At 35.7% G+C, this 22,414-nt stretch overlaps 1 protein-coding gene across 3 annotated transcripts in view; it reads right to left on the bottom strand.

Moving 5' to 3' along the window:
* Positions 1–10,186: 10,186 nt before the first annotated feature.
* Positions 10,187–22,414, bottom strand: part of LOC139118335 (conserved oligomeric Golgi complex subunit 6-like) — a 76,544-nt gene continuing 64,316 nt past the window's right edge. For 2 of the 3 annotated variants that reach the window (XM_070681596.1, XM_070681597.1), the window contains exons 14-19: positions 18,967–19,098; positions 17,989–18,156; positions 17,603–17,710; positions 16,344–16,397; positions 14,893–14,972; positions 10,187–11,834 (exon numbers count right to left, since the gene is read on the bottom strand). In XM_070681596.1, coding sequence (XP_070537697.1) covers positions 11,687–11,834; positions 14,893–14,972; positions 16,344–16,397; positions 17,603–17,710; positions 17,989–18,156; positions 18,967–19,098 — 690 coding nt within the window. In that variant the 3' untranslated portion in view covers positions 10,187–11,686. The remainder of the gene's footprint in view (positions 11,835–14,892; positions 14,973–16,343; positions 16,398–17,602; positions 17,711–17,988; positions 18,157–18,966; positions 19,099–22,414) is intronic. The other variant, XM_070681598.1, reaches the window with a different exon arrangement.

Raw genomic sequence — 22,414 nt, 5'->3', positions numbered from 1 at the left:
AAATTGTTCAAGAGTACCAACTTCCATACACGTCATAGAAATTCATTACTTTTGTATATTAACTCTCATTTCTTGACAATATATTTAATATTTGTAAGAAATTTTATTTCTCCACTTTTAATTCTGTAGGGAAAACTTTATTTTTGGGGTAAATTGTTTTTAAAAACTTTTAACATAACAACTTTAACTTTAAAAAAAATAACTTTAACTTTAAACAAAATGTTTGTTTCTCAAAAGCTTTTTTTTATTTTGCAAAACAGAAGTAAAAACTGTTCAAGCATACCAATAAAAACTTGTTTAAGATTTTTGCAGAACACAAACTGTGTTACTTAATGGATGATATAATCTTATGTCTCTGGAGCAGAAAAATTAAATTCTTTAAAGAAAAGTTTTATTTTCCAAGAGTAAAATTAATTTCTTTATGGAAAAGAGATTTTCTCACAGCAGCAAATTGAAGAACAGTAAATAAAACTTTTTTCCTAAATGGAGCGAAACTATTTTCTGAAAACAACAAAATTAAATCCTTTAACCCTTGAGTGCTGTTATTTTTCCAACCAAAATTTTACTGCATCATTTTACCAATTTTTATGAATTTTTCCCTAATTTTTTTTTAATTTTGGACCAAATGGATATCATATTTAATTGGCTACAGGTTTTTATTAAAATTTCGGGAAAAATCTGAAAAATATTGAGTTGGGAATATTTTATAAGGGTGACGAAAAAATTTACTTTGGCGCTCAAAGGGTTAAGATATATTTTCTACATATGAGAGTGATTTAAGCATTTGGTAAAACTGAACTCAGAAAGAATGAAAAAGGAAGGATTAAAAAGTCAAACTTACTGTTCTTCAGAGCGCAATTTAGTTCTAAGGAGGAATATTTCATGTGAGGGCGCAATTACCTATAATGCATAGCAAACTCTTTCTTGTGAGAGTAACATATTTTAGGGAAGAGTGAAACATTTTTTCCAACAAGCGCAAAAAATTTATTTTAACAGGGGCAGAAGTTAAAGTACCCCACCATGCAACATCCAAGTTTGATGACCAAGTGTCTCAAGACAACCATGACTGACTCCATTGGCGTTACAGGCACGCTAGCCCGGCCCTGCGTACGATGCTGTGTGTTCCTGGCATTATAAGGCCTCCAGCTCGTATAACACTGGGAACACACAGTCATCGTATGCAGGGCTACGGGCATGCAAACGGGTCAGTTGCCACTTGAGCGGGATGATTATAAAGGAAATGAAGGCAACTTCTCATATCGGATCTGTACTGTTGTTAGTGCTACGATAATTTGAATGAGTAGATCATGTCTATTTTGTGTGGAATACATGACGAGACATGGGTGAATCGATAGTGTTTTGACCCTGCTTATTTGACCTGAGTCCCTGAAGAACGGTTTTATGTTTGAGTGATTGGTCCTGACGGCAGACGGTGTTCCACAGGACTGCTTTTGGTGTCCTTCATCAGTTGCTGTGTTTTTTATGTTATGTATCCGCTCCTCTTTGTTGTGTGCTAGTCATTTTTTTCTAAAAGGAGAAGCCAGATTAGTAACTAATAGAGTCTTCGACTGAAACTAAACAGGGCCCACCAAATTTGACCAAAGTAACGCATGGTTCAATACACTATAGCTGTGGGTCCATAGCTGTGGTGTTTTCGGACGGGATTTATCCCTTTTACAGGCTGTGTTGACTTTCACATTTTTAATCCTGCCACCACACGTGAAAGTCAAAACCAGCAGTTAAAAAGGCTGAAATCTCCTAAAAAAACACCACAGTTAAAATACACGGCAACCGCTGTGTGCTAGGCATTAGAAAAAAATACCGCCAAGGACAGTGTGCTCACATTCGGTTTGCATTGGTCCATTCAAGAAATATTAAAACCAGGAAAAACAAGAAAGACAAAAGCAAATAAGGTCTCCAACTTAGGTACTGGAGGTCATCTTTAGGAACATGCTTATCAACTTCTATAGCAATGGGACAAGCAGATCCTACATACATAAGCAAATGTCAACAACAAAAAATAGACAGAGAAGGTTTGATAAAAAGAAAAGGTGGGAGTGGATAAAAAATGTACAAGGGATCTGGTAAAAAAATATTGCTACCTCATCAATCTTCTAGACCCTACCCCCTCCTGAATATCAAATGTTCCATCCCTTGGTATAAACGGCAGATGACAGGAAATGTATTTACAACCTTGGGGAGTTTTTAGTTAATGCCATGAGTGTTATCATTCTAATGTAAACAGCACTTTAAACAGCACTTAAGTTAGTTACAGATGGTGAAATGCCTTCCACTGTGGGCGGTGATTACAACATCTGGAATTATCCTGGATCCAAATTTCTCATCAGTTCTTGTGTGTCTTACATAGAAAAGTTGCAAAAATTGGTCTGCAATGAAAAAATTCACCTAAGCTTTGTTTTCTGGATCAAATTTTCCTACAAATTGATACCAAATATGACAAAATTATGTTCACAGCCTTCAAAAGTGTCTCACAACATATCCTGGGTTGGTGTAGGTCATTTAGGGTCACAAACTGAGAAAATTACCTAAAATATACAAATTTGGGGGTTTCCCAACACTTTGAGCAGAAAATTTGTCTAATAACATCCCTCGGGACTTTATACCAAATTACAAAGTTATCAAACAAGTAATTTTGAGAACAAGTTTTCTTGACCAAAAATGACAATATTGTCTTAAAAATACAAATTTGTATATTTCAGGACAATTTCCACATATCTAACTATTGTCATCTCTGTACGGCTACAAAAGCTGTCTGTCCAGGGGTTTTAAAAAGAAAATACTGTTTAAGATTTTTTGACCAAAAATGACAAAATTGCTCCAAAAAAGTAATTTTCCCAATTTTGTCATAATTTCAACAAATTAGAAGAGTAACACCCTCGCAAAGATCCAACCCAAATTTGAAAGTGTTTGGGCTGGCAGTTTCAGAGAACAAGAATTTTTACTGAAAATGAGAAAAATCACCAAAAAATTCAGCAAAAATACAAAATTAGGATATCTTCACAATATTCATAAAACTGTATAAGGTTCACCTAAGGTACTTGCACACAAAATTTCAAAGCAATCAAAACAGTGGTTCTCGAGATATTAATTCTTGACCATTTTCGCATTTTGTAAGCTCATTTGCATAATTTTGGCAATGCAGACTTAATTTGAACAAATCCCATCTATAGCCAAGGATGCATCAACACACCAAATACCAAGCTGAAACGTACAGCCTTTTGCATGTTTTTGATGTTGACGGACATACTGTACATACATACATACACACATACATACAGACGCCATCGACTTCAGCTTATATGATAAACTCACATTGGTATAACAAATGTGAGCTAAAAAGGGGTAATGTGCAGCATACCACACAGCGATCGCTGTGTATTTTAGCTGTAGTGTTTTCAGACGAGACTTCTGCCTTTTTTTAAATGGTTTGTTTTGACTTTCATGTGTAGTTCTTCACAGTCAAAAGGCAGAGAGGAAATTCTTCCCTACTGATTTCCTGTATTATTATTATTATTATTATTATTTGGTGGTTTCCAAAGCTTACATAAAACCAAAAAGAGTAACATTTTGACAGGACAGGAACCGCCAGCTGAAAGCCATATTAGAGGATTAAGTGTTCCTAAACACATAAGCTTATTATCCGCTGCAAAAAGTTTTAATATTTTATTAAAGCTCGGCCTACAGACACATTATGAAGTTCACAAGGTTAAGTTTTAATTTTGATTAGAAGGTCAAAATTATCTCCATGGCAATTTAGCAAATATTTACAATGAAAACATAATGATATTTCTAAAAGTTAACAGTTAACAGAGGTCATTTTGTGAACACTTGTCAAGGAAGTGTTCAAGTATTAAAGAAAACTCCTCCATGGCTTTCATTTCATTCTCTCGATTGTACAACACACATTGTGATGCAAATAGATACCAACTTTCCGATTGCTGCTCGTCCAATTATGAGATATAAAAGTTGACACGAGAATACCCTCCATGAATTGAGAAGATTACAGTAGCATGTAGTTGTGACACAAAAATAGTTTGCAGCAATCTGTACAATCTGACTGTACCAGCCATGCGTGTAACAAAATTATTTGTTTGTCTCAGACTGAGGGGGGGGACTGGTCAGTTTCTTCGGCCTGGGGGGGGGGGGGCGGGTGGATTATTTTTTGCCAACGTCAAAAAATGGCTGACCCCCCCTATTCCAAATTTTGAAAACAGGGTGACCCCCCCCTATTCCAAATTTGAAAAAAGGGTGACCCCCCCCCCCCCCCCGCGCGCGACATAGGTAAAACAAAAGGTGGACATAAATTATATATATATATATATATATATATATATATATATATATATATATATATATATATATATATATATATATTTTACATTTTACATATATTTATATTTTAAATAGTCATGCTATATTTTAATGAAATTGTTGACATGTCAGTTGTAAGATAGGAATTTCAAAGTGTCAATCTTAAAGTTTGAATACAGTACATTTTGAATGAGCTGTATTTTGAATGAGCTGTGAATGTATCTCACACTTTCTATGCTTAACCAGATGTCCTGAACTGTTGTACAGAAATGGATGTCAATCATTAATATCAAAGAGGAAAAAGCAGTGAATCAAAGACTTTGATGGGTGTTAAGACTTGCCAACCATCCAATTAAATCTCCTGAGGAGCCAAAGAGAGCTTTTTTAGCCAAATCTGATGTGTACAGTGTCTGAGAGGACCTTTTCTTGTAACATTGAAACCATAGAAGCACAGCTAATAATGACAAAAACTGCCTTTTTTAACTGTTATTTCATCTTTCTACAGAGAACCTGTGACAAAAAGGAAAATAGTTGCATTAATGAGAAGGAAAGATATCTTGTCATTTTTCTATCTCTAAAATAAGTCACTGTATCAAATATATATTGTGAAATATTTGTGCATGTTGCTTTCTCATACTGAATTCTCATAGAGAGAACAGAAAAGTATCAGGAATTTGTCATCCTTTTCATATGAAATGCAGACTTCATAACGGTACACTTTCACTTAGCAAACATCAAGATATCTCTGATTTATTGAAGTATGGCGCCCGAAGGGCGCGCCGAAAAATATGAAACATCCTGATATCTCTGATATATATGCCTTGTATATTAAAGTCATGCACCTGAAGGGCATGCTGAAAAATGTCTGATATATTAAAGTAATGAGCTTGTAGAGCACACTGAAAAATATGGAACGTACAGATATCTCTGATGTATGTATGCTTGATATGTTAAAGTGGGGCGAGCTGAAAAATATGACTGATTATTAAAGTCACGCGCCCGAAGGGCGCGCCGAAAAATACAACGAATGATGAAATTTGTGGCTGACACTAGCATTTTAGGCAATGATGAGCCTGTGTCAAAATTCAAAAACACACTGACCCCCCCTATTGGGCATTTCAAAAACATGGTGACCCCCCCTATCACCAAAGTCAAAAACAGGGTGACCCCCCCCCATGAATCCACCGGCCCCCCCGGCTGAAGAAACTGACCAGTCCGTAACCTGCACTATAGCGTTAAACTCCTCTTTTGTTAAGACCCCTAAAAATCAAAGTTAATTAACAAGCGCCCTAGCGGCCGATATAGCTCCGCTGTGTTTATGTAGAGAATAACTATTTTTGACACATGTTGATGAAGAAGGGTGGAAATCTTTGATAGCTCGATGCAGTGGCCAGAAAAAAGTGGCTAAAATAAGCTGCAAAAATACGCAATTGAAGATTTAATCATACTTTGAATGTATCACATAGGATCATCCCTAAGAACATGTCAACCAAAGCTATCTGATGAGTAGTTTTTGAGAATAAATTTTTTGACCTAAAATGGCAACAATTGCCCCCAAAAGTAAAAATTGCAGATTTCATCATAATTTCAAAAGATCAAATTTAGTTCATCTATAGAAACCTGTATACCAAATTTCAAAGCTGTTAGACAAGTACTTTTTGAGAAACGCATTTTTTGACCAAAAATAGGAAAATTGCCCCAAAAATTCAAAATTGCAGATTTCATCATAATTTCAATAAATATCATTTAGTTCATCTATGGAAACCTGTATACCAAATTTCAAAGCTATCAGATGAGTAGTTTTGATTATACACATTTTTTGACCAAAAATGGCAAAAATTGCCCCAAAAATACGAAATTACAGATTTCATCAGAAATTCAATATATATTACTTAGCTCATCTGTAGAAACCTGTATACCAAATTTCAAAGCTATCAGACCAGTACTTTTTGAAAAACACATGTTTTGACCAAAAATGGCAAAAATTGCCCCAAAATTACAAAATTGCAGATTTCATCATAATTTCAATAATTATCATTTAGTTCATCTGTAGGAACCTGTCCACCAAATTTCAAAGCTATCGGATGAGTAGTTTTGGAAATACACATTTTTTGACCAAAACTGGTAAAAATTGCCCTAAAATTACAAAATTGTAGATTTCATCATAATTTCAATAACTATCATTTAGTTAATCTGTAGGAACCTGTATACCAAATTTCAAAGCTATCGGATGAGTAGTTTTGGAAATACACATTATCGGATGAGTAGTTTTGGAAATACACATTTTGACCAAAAATGGCAAAAATTGCCCCAAAAATACAAAATTTCAGATTTCATCAGAAATTCAATACATATTACTTAGTTCATCGATAGAAAGCTGTATACCAAATTTCAAAACTATCAGACCAGTACTTTTTGAGAAATAAATTTTTTGACCAAAAATGGCAAAAATTACCTTAAAAATGCAAATTTGCATATTTCTGCACAATTTGAACAAATCTGAAATAGATCATCCCTAGGGACCTATGTACCAAATATCAAAGCTATCTGACAGGCAATTTTGAAGAAGAAGATTTTTAAAGATTTTTTTACCAGAAATGACAAAAATTGCCTTAAAAATACAAATATGCAAATTTTGCCACGATTTGAACAAATCTGACTGAAGTCACCCTAAGCAAACTGCATATCAAATTTCAAAGCAATTGGACAAGCGGTTTCAGAGAAGAAGATTTTTTTACCAAAAACACCAAAAAATGCCCCAAAAATACAAATATGCAAATTTCACCACGATTTGAACAAACTGAAGTGAGGTCACCTTAAGTCAACTGCATGTAAAATTTCAAAGCAATTGGACTTGCGGTTTCAGAGGAGAAGGCAATTGTTGACGGACGACGACGGACGACGGACGACGGACGACGACGACGACGGACGACGACAGACAACGACGGAAAATCAACCTATTTGATAAGCTCCGCGTCGCTGACAGCGGAGCTAAAAAAGGGGGTTAGCAATTTCCCAACACTATCTAACAGCTATTCTTGGCTCCATTTTAACGAATTGGAACCTAAGTTCAACATGGTCTGAAGATCTGTACCAAATATCAACGCAGTCAATTTGGTGGTTTTTAACTTTTTAGTCATTTACGGAAAATTTTCACTGTCCGACATCAACTCAACCCATCACAATCACATCATTATGTTAAAAAATTACAGCTAGTGGCCCTTTAAGAAATATGTTATATTTGAAATTGCTCGGAATACGTCCTAAAAATGTAAGGATTGAACCAACTTTCACATGGAAAAACAAACAGCAAGTCTTTCTGAGCAATTTATACCACTACTACTATGACTTGAAGGTACACAATATCAAAAATAGTACATTTATGCTTTGTGGTATTATTTCTATGTAACTTTAGTTTCATTATACAAGACTTTTAAATTCATGTGGACATACAACATGGAGAGTGGGGAATAAAAATTATCCGTTGTAATATGGACTTTATAATGAATTTTGGCTAACCATGGCAAGCCATGAAGATAGGAGGTAGGAAGGACCTCTGAGGACTAAGGTCATAGGTTGTTATTTAGTGAAGTAGGAGTAGTTGGCTTACTGTACCTGAAGTTTTGTCACATACCTTTCAGAAATTGGGTGGGTAGGCATGAAATTTTTTTGGTTTTAATTGAAATTATGACACACCATATGCTAATTCCTTGTCATGATTTGCCAGAATACGTCACCTGATGATAAAATAGATACGTATAGTCCCCACCAGATTGACAAAAGTGACGTTAGAGGATATTTTTTGAAAAGCCATTTCCCTGGGGAAATAGTTTTGACCAAATTTGGAAAAGTGCCGGTCACGTGACAGTAGTGTCGTCTGCAGCTTTGCAACAATGGCGAGTGACTAGAATGTGATGTGTGTCGGGGATAAGCGACAACACTCTCTCTAAAACAGATTTTTCAACATTTTCCAACATTCCAACAGTGTGGAACTTGAACAGCTCATCAACAAGAAAGATTAAAGTGCAACTAAGGATGTTGCTAGGTATGCTTGAAGTAGTTTTTGAAAAAAAGTGGTACCATGTACAACTGAAACCGCTGTGGAAACATCGCCAAGTAAACTTGTCACAATGGATTGTTGTGGTGCAAATTATCAACACACATTAAACATAGGGCCAAAGTCCCTGAAGCTACTATAGACATGGATACAAAATTAAGTATTTCCTGACTCTATGAAATTATCTCACTAAGGTCATCCTAGGGACATGTAAACCAAATATTAAAGCTGCCTGACCAGCGGTTTTGAAAAAACAGGCGACCCAAAAGTTGACAGAGCTTTGCTTTGTTATGTAGAGAATAACTTTTTGTGACACATATATTGATAAAGGTGGATATCTTTGATAGCTCATTTCAGGATGGCCTGACCAAAAATGGCAAAATTAGCTGCAAAATACAAAATTGATGTTTTCATGATAATTTCAATATATTACATTAAGATAAAGCCTAGGAACCTGTTTATCAAATATCAAAGCTATCAGATGAGTAACTTTTGAGAAACAAATATTTTGATCAAAAAATGGCAAAAATTGACCCAAAAATACAAAAATTGAAGATTTCATCAAATTTCAATATATCACACTAAGAAAACCCCTAGGAACCTGTATACCAAATATCAAAGGCATCAGACAAGTAGTTTTTGAGAAACACATTTTTTGACCAAAAACAGCAAAAATTGCACCAAAAATACAAAATTGCAGATTTTGTCTTATATTTAATATATCATATTTAGTTCATCTGTAGGAGCCTGTATAGCAAATATTAAAGCTGTCAGACGAGTGGTTTTGATGAAATAAAGTTTTGACCGAAAATGACAAAAAAATTCCTTAAAAGTACAGATTTGCATATTTCATCACAATTTGAACAAATCTAAGTTGGCTTATCCCTTGGGACCTGTATACCAAATAACAAAGCTGTCTGACCAGGGGTTATGAAGATTTTTTACCAAAACGCCTTTATTTGTGCTAATTTGCATATTTTCAACAATATCAAAAAATAGTGTCATTGACACTGTGCTCCCATTTTACAGAGATACTAAGTACTAGTACATACATGACATTGCATTCTTACAGATTGACTAAGAAAATTCCATTGCAAGTCTGAATTAATCTTTTACCCCAGCAATATGAAATGCTCCATCTCATAATGACTTTTACACATCTGACAGAAAACAAACCCAGGATCAAGACTATCATGCTTTACAGCAATCCAACAAATACTTTGGGAGAAAATGATTTTTTGACAAAAAATGGGAATATTAAAATTTCACCACAATTTGAACAAATCTGACAAAGACCAACCCTAGGATCATACATACAAGTTTTCAAGGCAATGGGATGAGTGCTTTCAGAAAAGAAGTTTTTTTGACAAAAAACGAGAAAATCGACCAAAAAATACAACTTTCAAAATTTCATCACAATTTGAAGAAATGTCACTATAAAGAGCCTGCATACCAAGTTTCAACCAAATCTGGCCAGTGGTTACAGAGTTTTAGCAATTTGCAGGGTTTTTTTTCCTTTTTCCCCTTCATTTGCACATTTTTGACTTTGACATGTTTATTTTCAACAAATTCACATCTCCACCTCTGGGTGCACCTGTCCACCAAATACTAAGATGGTATGTGCTGCGATTTAGGAGTTTTTAATGTGGACATACAGACTTTTTTCAACCATATAACCTCCCAATTGCTATATATGCATGGCAAATGGGAGCTGAAAACATTAGAATGTTACTTCATACTCCTATCGCTCTGCAAACACTCTGTACTACAAGAGGTCAAGAGTTCATAGGACATCAGTTGACTTTAAATATTTGTTTATTTATTCATAATGAATACACTATGTATACTATCTAGTAAAGAAATTTAGAAACAAACATGTTTGAATATTTAAGAGAACTCTGAACTGACAGTAACATGTTTCCTCTTATCATTTCCAATGAAAAAATTTCTCTTTCAGTCGAGTCAACAGTAATGAAATATTCAGTAATATGTCATTGGGCATGTGATCTTTACAACATTTGTACAATGCAACTCTATTACACATTTATTACATATTGGATACTCAATAAACATTATGAAATGAAAACCTTTTTAACCTTTGACACCTTCAGCAGACAATGATACTACCAACCTTACATAGTTATCATCATATCCAAACAAATAAATACAAGAGAATAATCTCTCAAAAAAGGCAAAACCGCTGAAGGACAATATTTCAATATTTTATCTTCAAATGCACGTCTTCAAAGTATTTACTGCAAAGAAGTGCTGACACAGTGTCTATTTCTCATATGATAATTTGTTCAAATAATAATATAATACATTGAAAAGACTCTAGCATCTGATGGGATCAATATGAATAAAATAACAGTATTTGATGATGGTTCATACGTTGATTGAGACACAATAAAAATTGTGTATCATTGAGTAAACATTTACAGTGTCTTGGTAATTTACCAGACATACAATAAATAAAATTAGGGTTAACTTTAAACACTGAACAATATTCATGGACACTGGATGACAAATGTTCCGAGGATAAGAAGTCAAAATTTGATAAAAAGAATGATTTACTATACTGACACAATTAACATACAGAAAGTAAAATAATTTCAAGTGAAAACTGAGACTATACTTCATTGACATATTACTTGGTGACACTACTGTTCATTTCTCTCTCAAATACTTCACATTAACATATCCAGTCACTATTACAACAGAATGATAACAAATACTTTGAAATCATCCATGAACACTGCTTTATCTCTTACATATTCCACCTCGGCATATGCTATCATCACAGACAGAAAATTGCAGATTTTTGTTGTATAAAAGTGTTCTATGACTCCCAGCCCTCTCTTTGCAGTTTTTCACATATTGCTACATTTTAATCAATCAGTAGGACAAATTTCATGTCACATGATGTGATAGTCTGAAAATAACAGAGCTTATTTCAAAGTTTGCAGAGACACAGGAACTTCAAAATCATTTCAACCATTCATCTGTAATAATCATGTGATTAAAGTTTTGTTGAATTCAGTGATGTCAGAACATGGAAAAACTATAATGGTTTATACGGCAATTGATACAATGGTGATCAGTTTTCATGACACATGATCACAGAAAGGAAGATTATTTTCCAAAGGTGTAATTTTTCAGTGAATATTTTGATAGTAATGTCAGCAGAAACAAAACTTGTTTTTGGAGTACATTGGAAAAAAGACAGCAATGCAGTGTGATTTGCAGTATTTTGGAAAAAGACAGCAATGCAGTGTTTTTGGTGTAAGACAACAGAGTCTAGCCGAGGAGTGTTTTCACTTGTTGTGGAGTCCTGATTAATATGGATCTTGGTTCAGTGTATCCACTCTTAGAATCCATGATGTGCTGGTAAATGTATTCATAACTTGCAGATACCAACTCTGTAGACTGTTTGTAAACTTTATCTCTGTGTTACAGAAAATATAATACAAATCATTATTTAAAAAATAAATATTTGGTGTTTGGATGGTATGTTATGTTTGTCTCAAAAGTAGTGGATGTGTGTCATCACAGAATGACACATGCATCACAGGTTGCCATGGCAATTTTCAGAGTAAAAGAATAAAAATGCAGCCAGTCTAAATGAATATTTCCATATTCACACGCAAGTTCTCAGCAAGAGCAAAATTTTTTTGATGTTCCACACCAGAATTTCCATAAACTGTTATGATATAATGGCAATGAACCACCCTAGCAACGGGTATACCACCCTAGCAATGGGTATACCACCTGGTTTTGCACCCTAGCAATGGGTATACCACCTGGTTTTGCACCCTAGCAATGGGTATACCACCTGGTTTTGCACCCTAGCAACGGGTATACCACCTGGTTTTGTCCCGCTCACTCTATATATGCTCTTGCTATTGCTTGTGCATATATTTCCTGAACTGGTCAAAATCTTGTGGTATTGCTGTCACTGGGTGTGCTTTATTTCTTAAATTATCCTGCAATATTTTGATCTTTTACTGCTTGCTTCATCAGATTTTTTGACACCATGATGAAATTTCAATTTGTAATCGTGTTGCATCAACATAGATTCTTTGTTCTGAAGGCTGTTGTGATTGATCTATTATTGCTTTGATTCACACAGTCTTCTTCATCAGGACTACAGGCCTGATGGATATCAGGACCTTATGGACATCAGGACTACAAACCTGATGGATATCAGGACTACAGGCCTGATGGATATCAGGACTACAGGCCTGATGGATATCAGGACTACAGGCCTGATGGATATCAGGACTACAAACCTGATGGATATCAGGACTACAGGCCTGATGGATATCAGGACTACAGGCCTGATGGATATCAGGACTACAGGCCTGATGGATATCAGGACTACAAACCTGATGGATATCAGGACTACAGGCCTGATGGATATCAGGACCTTATGGACATCAGGACTACAAACCTGATGGATATCAGGACTACAGGCCTGATGGATATCAGGACTACAAACCTGATGGATATCAGGACTACAGGCCTGATGGACATCAAGACTACAAACCTGGTGGATATCAGGACTACAAACCTGATGGATATCAGGACTACAAACCTGATGGATATCAGGACTACAGGCCTGATGGACATCAAGACTACAAGCCTGATGGACATCAAGACTACAAACCTGGTGGATATCAGGACTACAGGCCTGATGGATATCAGGACTACAAACCTGACGGACATCAAGACTACAAACCTGATGGATATCAGGACACGCTGAGAGCTGGGTACCAATTTGCATAAATTCATGGTATGCAAATGATATTATAATAGGGGAGAGCCTCTCTTTGAGATGCTGCCTTCATCAGCATCATGGCCGCCCTGCCGACCACAGGGTACGGATCACCTGAAATTTCTTGCTCTATTAATCCTTAATTGTTCCTTTTCAAACAAACAAAAATCATGTATAAGCATTTTGAAGAGTAACGGACCACCAGGTTCCTTGTTTGTGCAGTTTTATATCAATAAAGTAAGCGAAACGGACATTTATTTTCGCCGTAGCTTTGTGGCCTGGTCCATAGCAACATTGTAAACATAGGGGGATACGCATCTGTAGATTGATTGCTAAGAAACAAGGGTTAAAGGCTGTGAACCCCATTCAAACTCTGAATACATATTCATTATTGGTATTCCTGCGTTCTGTATGAATGGGAACAGTGTAGGACTATGTTAATGCAAACAACGCATTTGTAACTATGTGATGACCCGGTGGTAAGATGTTAATGCTTTCATAAAGTTTACTGTTTATTATCTCGTGTATAAAGATTCTGTATACCTTTCTATTGATATCGTTAGGGTTAATTGTCGATTAAAAGTGACTCGTAAATCCGGAATTTGTTTCGCCATATAATAACTACACAGTGCATGTGTGTTGGCAAAGCCACAGAAGCTGCACAGACACGCCAGATACTGTGCATAGAGGAGCATTACGTACAGATACCCATGTACCCTGTAACTGAAGTGGTACGTCCACGGTCAGTGTATACGTGCGTGTCCACTGGTGGCCATCTTAGTATGAATAGGGAGTGGCGACGTCAGATTTAGAGCAAAGTAAGTAACTAGACCTCGAACACAAAAATAATTGGTTACACAAAGTAAAGCAGGTCTGTTGTTGGAAAAAAATAAATACCTAATTGGGGTCGTCAAAGATGTGTTAACGAAAACGATGCAATCATTAACGGGACCTTGCACTGGTCGTGGTCAAAAATAACATCGGGGATTCACAAAAAACTACTCCAAAGAAGTCAATTTTTTTCCCTCCAGACTATGATAACACTTATTAGGAACGCATAGAACAAACAACTTGAAAATCTATGGAGCGCTTGAACGAAAATCTGTATTTTCCCACTACGGAAAAAAACGGCCAAATGTCACTTGTGAGCGCTGGGTGTGCGTGTTGGTTTGAAGCAAAATCCTCACTATGCACGCAAATTAGGTACCCAGCTCTCAGCATGAGGACTACAGGCCTGATTGACATGGGAACTACGGGCCTGATGGATATCAGGACTTTGAGCCTGATGGAGATCAGAACTCTAATGGAGATCAGAACTACGGGCCTGATGGACATTAGGACTACAGGCCTGATGGATATCAGGACTATGGGCCTGATGGACATTAGGACTATGGGCCTGATGGATATCAGGACTATGGGCCTGATGGACATTAGGACTATGGGCCTGATGGACATTAGGACTACAGGCCTGATGGACATTAGGACTACGGGCCTGATGGATATCAGGACTACAGGCCTGATGGATATTAGGACTACGGGCCTGATGGATATTAGGACTACGGGCCTGATGGATATCAGGACTATGGGACTGATGGATAAATTGAATGCTCAGAATGCTGTTACAATTAATGATGTCATGAATAACATATCTTATAAAAATTAAAGTTACTGTGTCATAACTTTAATTAATCTCAAAAGTCATCGATATTCTTTAGAGGATTTAACTCACCTTAATGAAGTACTCTGTATAAAATTCATTTGTGGCATGATTAAACTGTCTGGTGATGAAAGGTAGGAATCAAACTTGCTCTGTAAGGTAATGATAGGTACTTGATAAGAACGAACTCTACCATCAAAATAATCTAGAAGGATCTAATGATATAAAACACACTAACTGATTGAACTTTTGCACCATTTTCATGTAAATTTCGGTCAGGTTGACATTTGCATTTGCATTATTGGTAACCAAGATGATACTTGATAACAGAAACTTTTGAAATTTTTAAATTATTTTCAGCAGTCAAACAGTTGTTTTCAGCAGGCAAACAGAATGATGGCTCTCAATGCTGACGATCATTATTGTTTGCTTAGCATAATATATGCATATATATCACATACAAATGTGTCACATGTATACCAGTATCTTATGATAGTATTTCTTCAACAAAGGTAAAGTGGCTCATATACTGTAAGATGTGTTTATCAGCCATGAGAAGCACAGATGCTGAGAATTCTTCTTGAGCTAATGCCCTTTGCATACAAATTTGTGAATTGACCACTTCAACTATAATAGCAAGTTTGTATTGCTTTGCCACAATATGGCACCCTCTGGCACCACATGATTGGACATAAGGAATAAACCTTCAAGGATTCCTAAACTGAGTATAATTCTAGTGCCAAGTTGACAATTTCAGTACAGCTGACTTTTATGGACAAACTGATGTGAGACTACGACATGTTTGTGCATGAATCCTGTGTCCCACTCCAGGGTCTATGTATGGTTTGTCTTACATGCCAGGCACATCAAATGTTGTTCTCTGTGGCAAATACAAACTCCCTAATGATAACACAATACATGACAAGAATCATAAGGCACCGATTTACAGCAATGATACTGCATGATTCAAGTTCTATTTACAGGACATACACCAGCAAGGTTTGTTTTGTCACAGTTTTTTGTTTCATTGCAGGAAAGTATATAAGTTAATTAATATTTATACAACATACGTTTCTCTATGGCTTTAGTAAACTGGCTCTTGCAGCACTGCCAAATGTTAAGATTAGGAAATTCTTTTCATATATTTTGCCTAGCACCTGTGGACTGTAATAGTCTTTAATTAAACCTGAACCGGAAAGGTTGGAGGGGGGAATTACATGGTTTTAAGACACTGTGATCATGATCATATTTTATAGTCAGTGTATACCTTGTATTTGCCTAAGAAGCAATACATACAATATATAAACAGGAATTTACATACAACATGTACATAGGGATTTTCTAATGAAGCACTTTGGGAATCTTTACAAAAATTACTCTATGACACATGCAGAGTTGGTGAAAATGTCTAGACAAATATTTCAATGTTTGTCGAAAAGTACTTCTTTTTCTTACATTATGCTTCAATGGACAAACAAGTAGTTTGTATAAGCTTAAAATATTGTGTCTGTCAACTAACTTACCACAGCTGATTTTAGTGAATTACAGTCCATTCCATGAATGGATGACAATGGACCCTGAAAGTGGAATAATTTGAAACAAATGTTACTCTCTACAATGGTTGTTCACAAAGGCATGGCTGATTTTTGATTTATGTCATTTTGAAATCTGCTGATTTTTGATTTATATCATTTTGAAATCTGCTGATTTTTGATTTATATCATTTTGAAATCTGCTGATTTTTGATTTATATCATTTTGAAATCTGCTGATTTTTGATTTATATCATTTTGAAATCTGCTGATTTTTGATTTATAACATTTTGAAATCTGCTGATTTTTGATTTATATCGTTTTGAAATCTGCTGATTTTTGATTTATATCGTTTTGAAATCTGCTGATTTTTGATTTATAACATTTTGAAATCTGCTGATTTTTGATTTATAACATTTTGAAATCTGCTGATTTTTGATTTATATCGTTTTGAAATCTGCTGATTTTGATTTATAACATTTTGGAATCTGCTGATTTTTGATTTATATCGTTTTGAAATCTGCTGATTTTTGATTTATAACATTTTGAAATCTGCTGATTTTTGATTTATAACATTTTGAAATCTGCTGATTTTTGATTTATAACATTTTGGAATCTGCTGATTTTTGATTTATAACATTTTGAAATCTGCTGATTTTTGATTTATAACATTTTGAAATCTGCTGATTTTTGATTTATATCGTTTTGAAATCTGCTGATTCAAACATGAAGATGAACCTTCTACCTTAGAAACCCAAGGGACGGGCAATTTCAGGAAAGAAACAAAACTTGGTGGAATTTTAGGAAAGAAGCCTAGCTTGGCAGAATTTCAGGAAAGAAGCCAAACTTGGTAGAATTTTAGGAAAGAAGCCCAGGTTAACAAACTTCAGGAAAGGAGCCCAGCTTGGTGGAATTTCAGGAAAGACGCCCAGCTTGGTATTATTTCAGGAAAGAAGCAAAGCTCAGCGAAATTTCAGGAAATAAACCAAGCTTAGCAGAATTTTAGGAAAGAAGCCAAGATAAGTGGAATCAGGAAATAAGCTAAGCTTAGATAAACTTAGAGGAATTTCAGGAAAGGAGCCAAACTCAGTGGAATTTCAGGAAAGACATGTTTTCTGATCTTCTCATCTTGATTTCTTTCTCAACGCACAATTTCTCTTAATTCTTGATAAATGTACAGAGAAATGGTTTCTTGAAGACTGGAATTGACCTTGAAGACTGCAATTGACCTTGAATAAATGTACTACTTACTTCCTGTGGTTGATGTCTCTGAATAATACTATAGATGTGAGCTAAACCTGCCCTGGACAATACAAATGATGCTTGCTCATTTATGATGGTGTCTAAATGGGCTTCAATCTGAAACACATAAAACAGGCATGTGAAAACACCAGTAATAAATATTATATTTGAATAGCGCCATGCTGTGAGGTTGATTTGTTATAGAAAGATGCACGTAATAACGGAAAGGAAATTTAGTCGATGAGCTGAGAACTCTCCTATATCAGAATGCCAACTTCCCAATACTAATGTGGCAAGGAAGGAGGAATTATTTCCAAGACTGTAATCACCTGTAGTTGTGCTTCCCCAAAGCCTTTTAATAATTCATGTTTCCCTCTTGTAATTGAGATACTTACTTGGCCCTCTAGCATCTCTAATCTTTGATCTGTGAATTCATAGAGTGCTAGTGTGGACTGCATGGCATAGATACAATTCACCATGTAGACTGCCATATCTGCTGGGTTTAATTTACTGGCTGACACTGCAGACATCTGAAGTAATGGATCCAACACACATGATAATACCTGGTACATGGTATGGAGAATACACACCAATTATAATGTAATTTCAACTGCATGTGTTCAACACTAGCAACTGAATACAGCATGTACTTGTCTGACATGGGAAATTTTGTGAATGTTGGACAGTTTATAGATACCGCTGGCTGGGAAATTATTAGCTTTTAGTAATTTTGATTATCACTACTTTCATGCTTGGTCACAACTGTGAAATTATAATATTTTATGATATGTACATCCCATGCATGCTGTGGATAATATTGTGCTATGTTAGCATAAAACTACGCTTTAATATCCAAAACGCTACATGCCTAAACGAAGATAAACCTGTATCCTAATATTTTCCAAGAGGAAAACTACCCTTCTCACATCTCTGGTACACTGAGGGTGTGAGAACACAAGTGTGCAATAGATTTGCATAGCAACAGTAACTTAAAGCTCCATAAGCTGTATCTTTTGGCATTTTTTAAAACTTTTGTTCTGTGGTTTCCCTACACTTTCTGCATTGAATCCCTACACTGTAATTTAATGCCAAATATTTAGCATATCAACACAACCTATATGAGTATAATCTACATTGTTATTGTTGAAAATTATATTCAAGTCAGGACTAGAATTCATTTGTAAACAATAAACAATGATCACTACATACATACAAGGTGTGTTGACAAAAAGAATACTCTAAATTTCAGCATGACAAACGGATTAGGGTCAGACACGGTAGTTGATATACAGAAGCAGAATACTGAAAAACTTGCCATAAGTTACAGCTCATATGTCCCTTTAAATTTTGCACAGCTGAATTGTGGAGATTACCTTGGCAAAATCATCTTGTCTGGCATCAAGAGGTACAACTGATGAATCATGGGATGCTAAAACTTGTCTTAATAATGACAGTGTTTGGTTCAAGGATTGAGTTGGTCCAAGGTCTGCCGGTGGAAGCTCTACCTAAAAATAATCAAAAAAGATCAAAATTCGGATCAAGTATAAGTTCATGCCTAACCTTTGTAGATTAAGGAGGTTGGTCTAACACTGGACCTTAGTGTTTATAATGTCTATATCTCCACAGCTGCATGTACTTTTACTATGTTAAAGATGACATCCTGGCAATCACATTTTAAGGAATACCTTTGAACAAAGTTCTTAGTAGACCATAGTAATGACCATTAAAACTGTAAAAAGTCTTTGTCTCTGCATTCCAGCATACAATAGACACAGTGAAACTAGTATAACAGCTGTGTTATGATTTACTTCAAGACATTGCAGTAAGAGGTACTGATCAATGCCATGAAGAGATTGGATCACAAGTTGCCACTTGGAGCAAAAACATGTCAGGATAGCATAAATATTGGTCAGTTGACTGTATGAAAGTCAAGGTTTGTATCTGGCCCTGAGGCAACTTAACTCTTGTTGAGTAATTTCATGACTGGATCCTGGAATGTTTATCTTCATGATTTGATGTGAGAATTACACTAGACAATCATTACAATTCAATATCTAAAGTTCACTGTTGTCATAACCGTAACTCTCTATTTTATCTATAAACATTGATTATAGTTGCTGAAAATTTAAACTTGACTAAATGAGTGAGATACCTTTCTTCGGTTTGATCGATATATTCCCACACAAATTTTGAATAAAGACATATACTTGACATTCAAAAATATAAATAATTCAATATGATATTATCAATGCACAAGTCACATGAAGGATGTTGACTTTTAATTCTGAATTGTTGTTTCAACATCTCTCTGAAGTATATATAGAGAAAGTATCATTGCATTAAACTTGCTAAAATTGTCAAGTGTGGAATTAAAGGTGAAATGAAAAGAAAAAAAATTCCAAAAAATTACCCTGGTCAGTCGATTTCTCAAATTTGCTACCAGAGGGCGTTTAGTGACGTCATGTGAGTCAAATAAAATGTCGCTCAGTAACAGTGAGAACGGTTCAGACTATTCAGACCTTGAAAACTTTGCTAGAGAACAACGGTATTCTGGCCTAATACTCTCAATATTTCATTTTTTTCTATTAATTCAATAACATGAAAGACTAGGTTTGAAAATAAAAGGCACAAAACTCTGTAAATGACTCTGTACACACGTGCACATGATGATCAGAAATTACAGAATACCATTCGCTATGGTGTCGAGGCTACGACACCCCGTACTTGTGCGTTGAAGCACCAGGTACCTAATGCTGGAAAATCTTTACTACCAGCGATGCTGGCTGACGATCGATATCACTGAAGTATCCAAACCAGTCGTTCAATATCGTATATGTACACCTCTCCGATCTAGCTGGAGTACTTGCCTGACGAGGAGCCTTCAAATGGTTTTCACAGTATTGTGGTAATAAAAAACACTGCAATTATACGGTGTCGCTCACATTTGATCAGAATTGGTACATACCAGTATGGGTACCAAAGATCAACAATAAGTGTTGTTTCTATCTGTTCAGTGCAGGAAAATTCTACGTTGATGTTATGACAATGATTTCTGCACAGTACAACCAGAAAAACAACAAGAAATATTTAAACCAGAAAAACAAGAATGACAAAAGTAAATAAGGTCTGAAACTTTAGGTACTGGAGGTCAACTTTAGCAGCATGCATAACAGAGAATGTTTCAACACAGCTAGTCCCTCTTAGTTTGAGCACACAGTACAATAAATTACCCACAATGCTGTTTGATTTGTACGAACGACGTTAGTTTTCTTATAACTTTTTCAGTTCTGTATAAAAGCAATAATGTGAAGTCTCTAGATAATTGATTAATTATATTTATTAAAAGTACGTTAAAATATTGTAGAATAAATTTCAAAGAAACCGTCAATTAATCATAAATGTCACATTCTGCAGGTACTACAAATGTCACAGTTTTGGGAAGCAAGTTATGGCAAACTGAAGGGGTCATTGTCTGAAAAAAGTTAGCATGTAAATTTCTTTAGTCTTTTCTATTTGGAAAAAATCCATTTTGTTTCATAAAACAGGTGCAACTAGTCTCCCTATTTTCCATCACTTTATTCTGTATGGCTGAGGAAAATTTACAAATATCCTTTCTCTTCTCTCAATCAAGCACAATTTTCTTAATCCTTTAAAATGGGAATTGAGAAGAAAGGTGTTTTAAAAGTACGTTTTCAGAATTTTTACAACTAGTCCAGGAATTTGTCTACACATGGGAGACATGGTAGACTTCACAGGGGAATCTACGCTGGTACAAATCATGATGTATTATGGGAAATCTCTAGTACTGTGGAGCAGGTCTGTTAATATGTAACAGTTCATAAACAATGACAGGAAATGACTCAAGGTCAGTCACTGGCATGCCACCACTCCTGCACATTTGCAGGATTTCCCCTTTTTCTTACCTCATTTGCATATTTTTGACACTGACATGTTCATTTGAACAACTCACATCTCAACCCTTGCATCTACATGTACACCAAATACTGAGATGGTAGCTTTGGCGGTATGGGAGCCTTTGCATGTGATGGACATACATCCGCACATACATACCCACATACAGACATAAAGACATACAGACGCCACCGACTCATCACATAAGCTCTTTTTGGTATTTATATACATACCAAATATGAGCTAAAAAGTGTTGAAATAGCATCCGGCTTCTGGCGGAATGACTTTTTTGTAATCCAATTGATGCTATGATGCTCAGAGAAACGACAAAAACGACAAAAGTCTTCAAAGTGCACCGAACACATGCACAGCCTTGAGTATTGACTCAGCTGCCAATAGTTTCTCCGGACTTCCTTTTTCTTTGTCGGGGGGGGGGGGGGGGGGGGGGGGGGGGGGTCTGTAGGGAAGCTAAAAAAGCTTGCTCCTGACCCTGTACAGTTATTGCCCTCCAATCCCTGGCTGGTTGTGTTGGGGCCCCCACTCCCCCAACACAACCAGCCAAAGAGTGACAGGGCTATGGAACCACAGCAATGAATAGCAAGCACGCCACTTGTGTTTGACTCACATGACGTCACTGACCACAGAACCAGAAGTATGGACGTTTGCGGGTATGTCAAATTGCGTTTTGTGAGCGGGGCTGACACCCAACTACTTTTTCGAGAATTGTGACTAATTTTTCGCATCGCTGACAATTTTTTCATTTATATAAGCATATGTGAGATAGGATAAGCAAAATGGTATTATAGTTTTTGAAAATTTGAAAATTATGTTTTCATTTCACCTTTATTTAAGCTATCAGTTGCAGCATGCTAATGATACAGGGTATGAAAAATCTTAGAAAACAAGAGT

The sequence above is a fragment of the Ptychodera flava genome, chromosome 19 (assembly GCF_041260155.1).
Source record: "Ptychodera flava strain L36383 chromosome 19, AS_Pfla_20210202, whole genome shotgun sequence".
Lineage (NCBI taxonomy): Eukaryota > Metazoa > Hemichordata > Enteropneusta > Ptychoderidae > Ptychodera > Ptychodera flava.
This window is presented reverse-complemented; position numbering and strand designations above follow the sequence as displayed.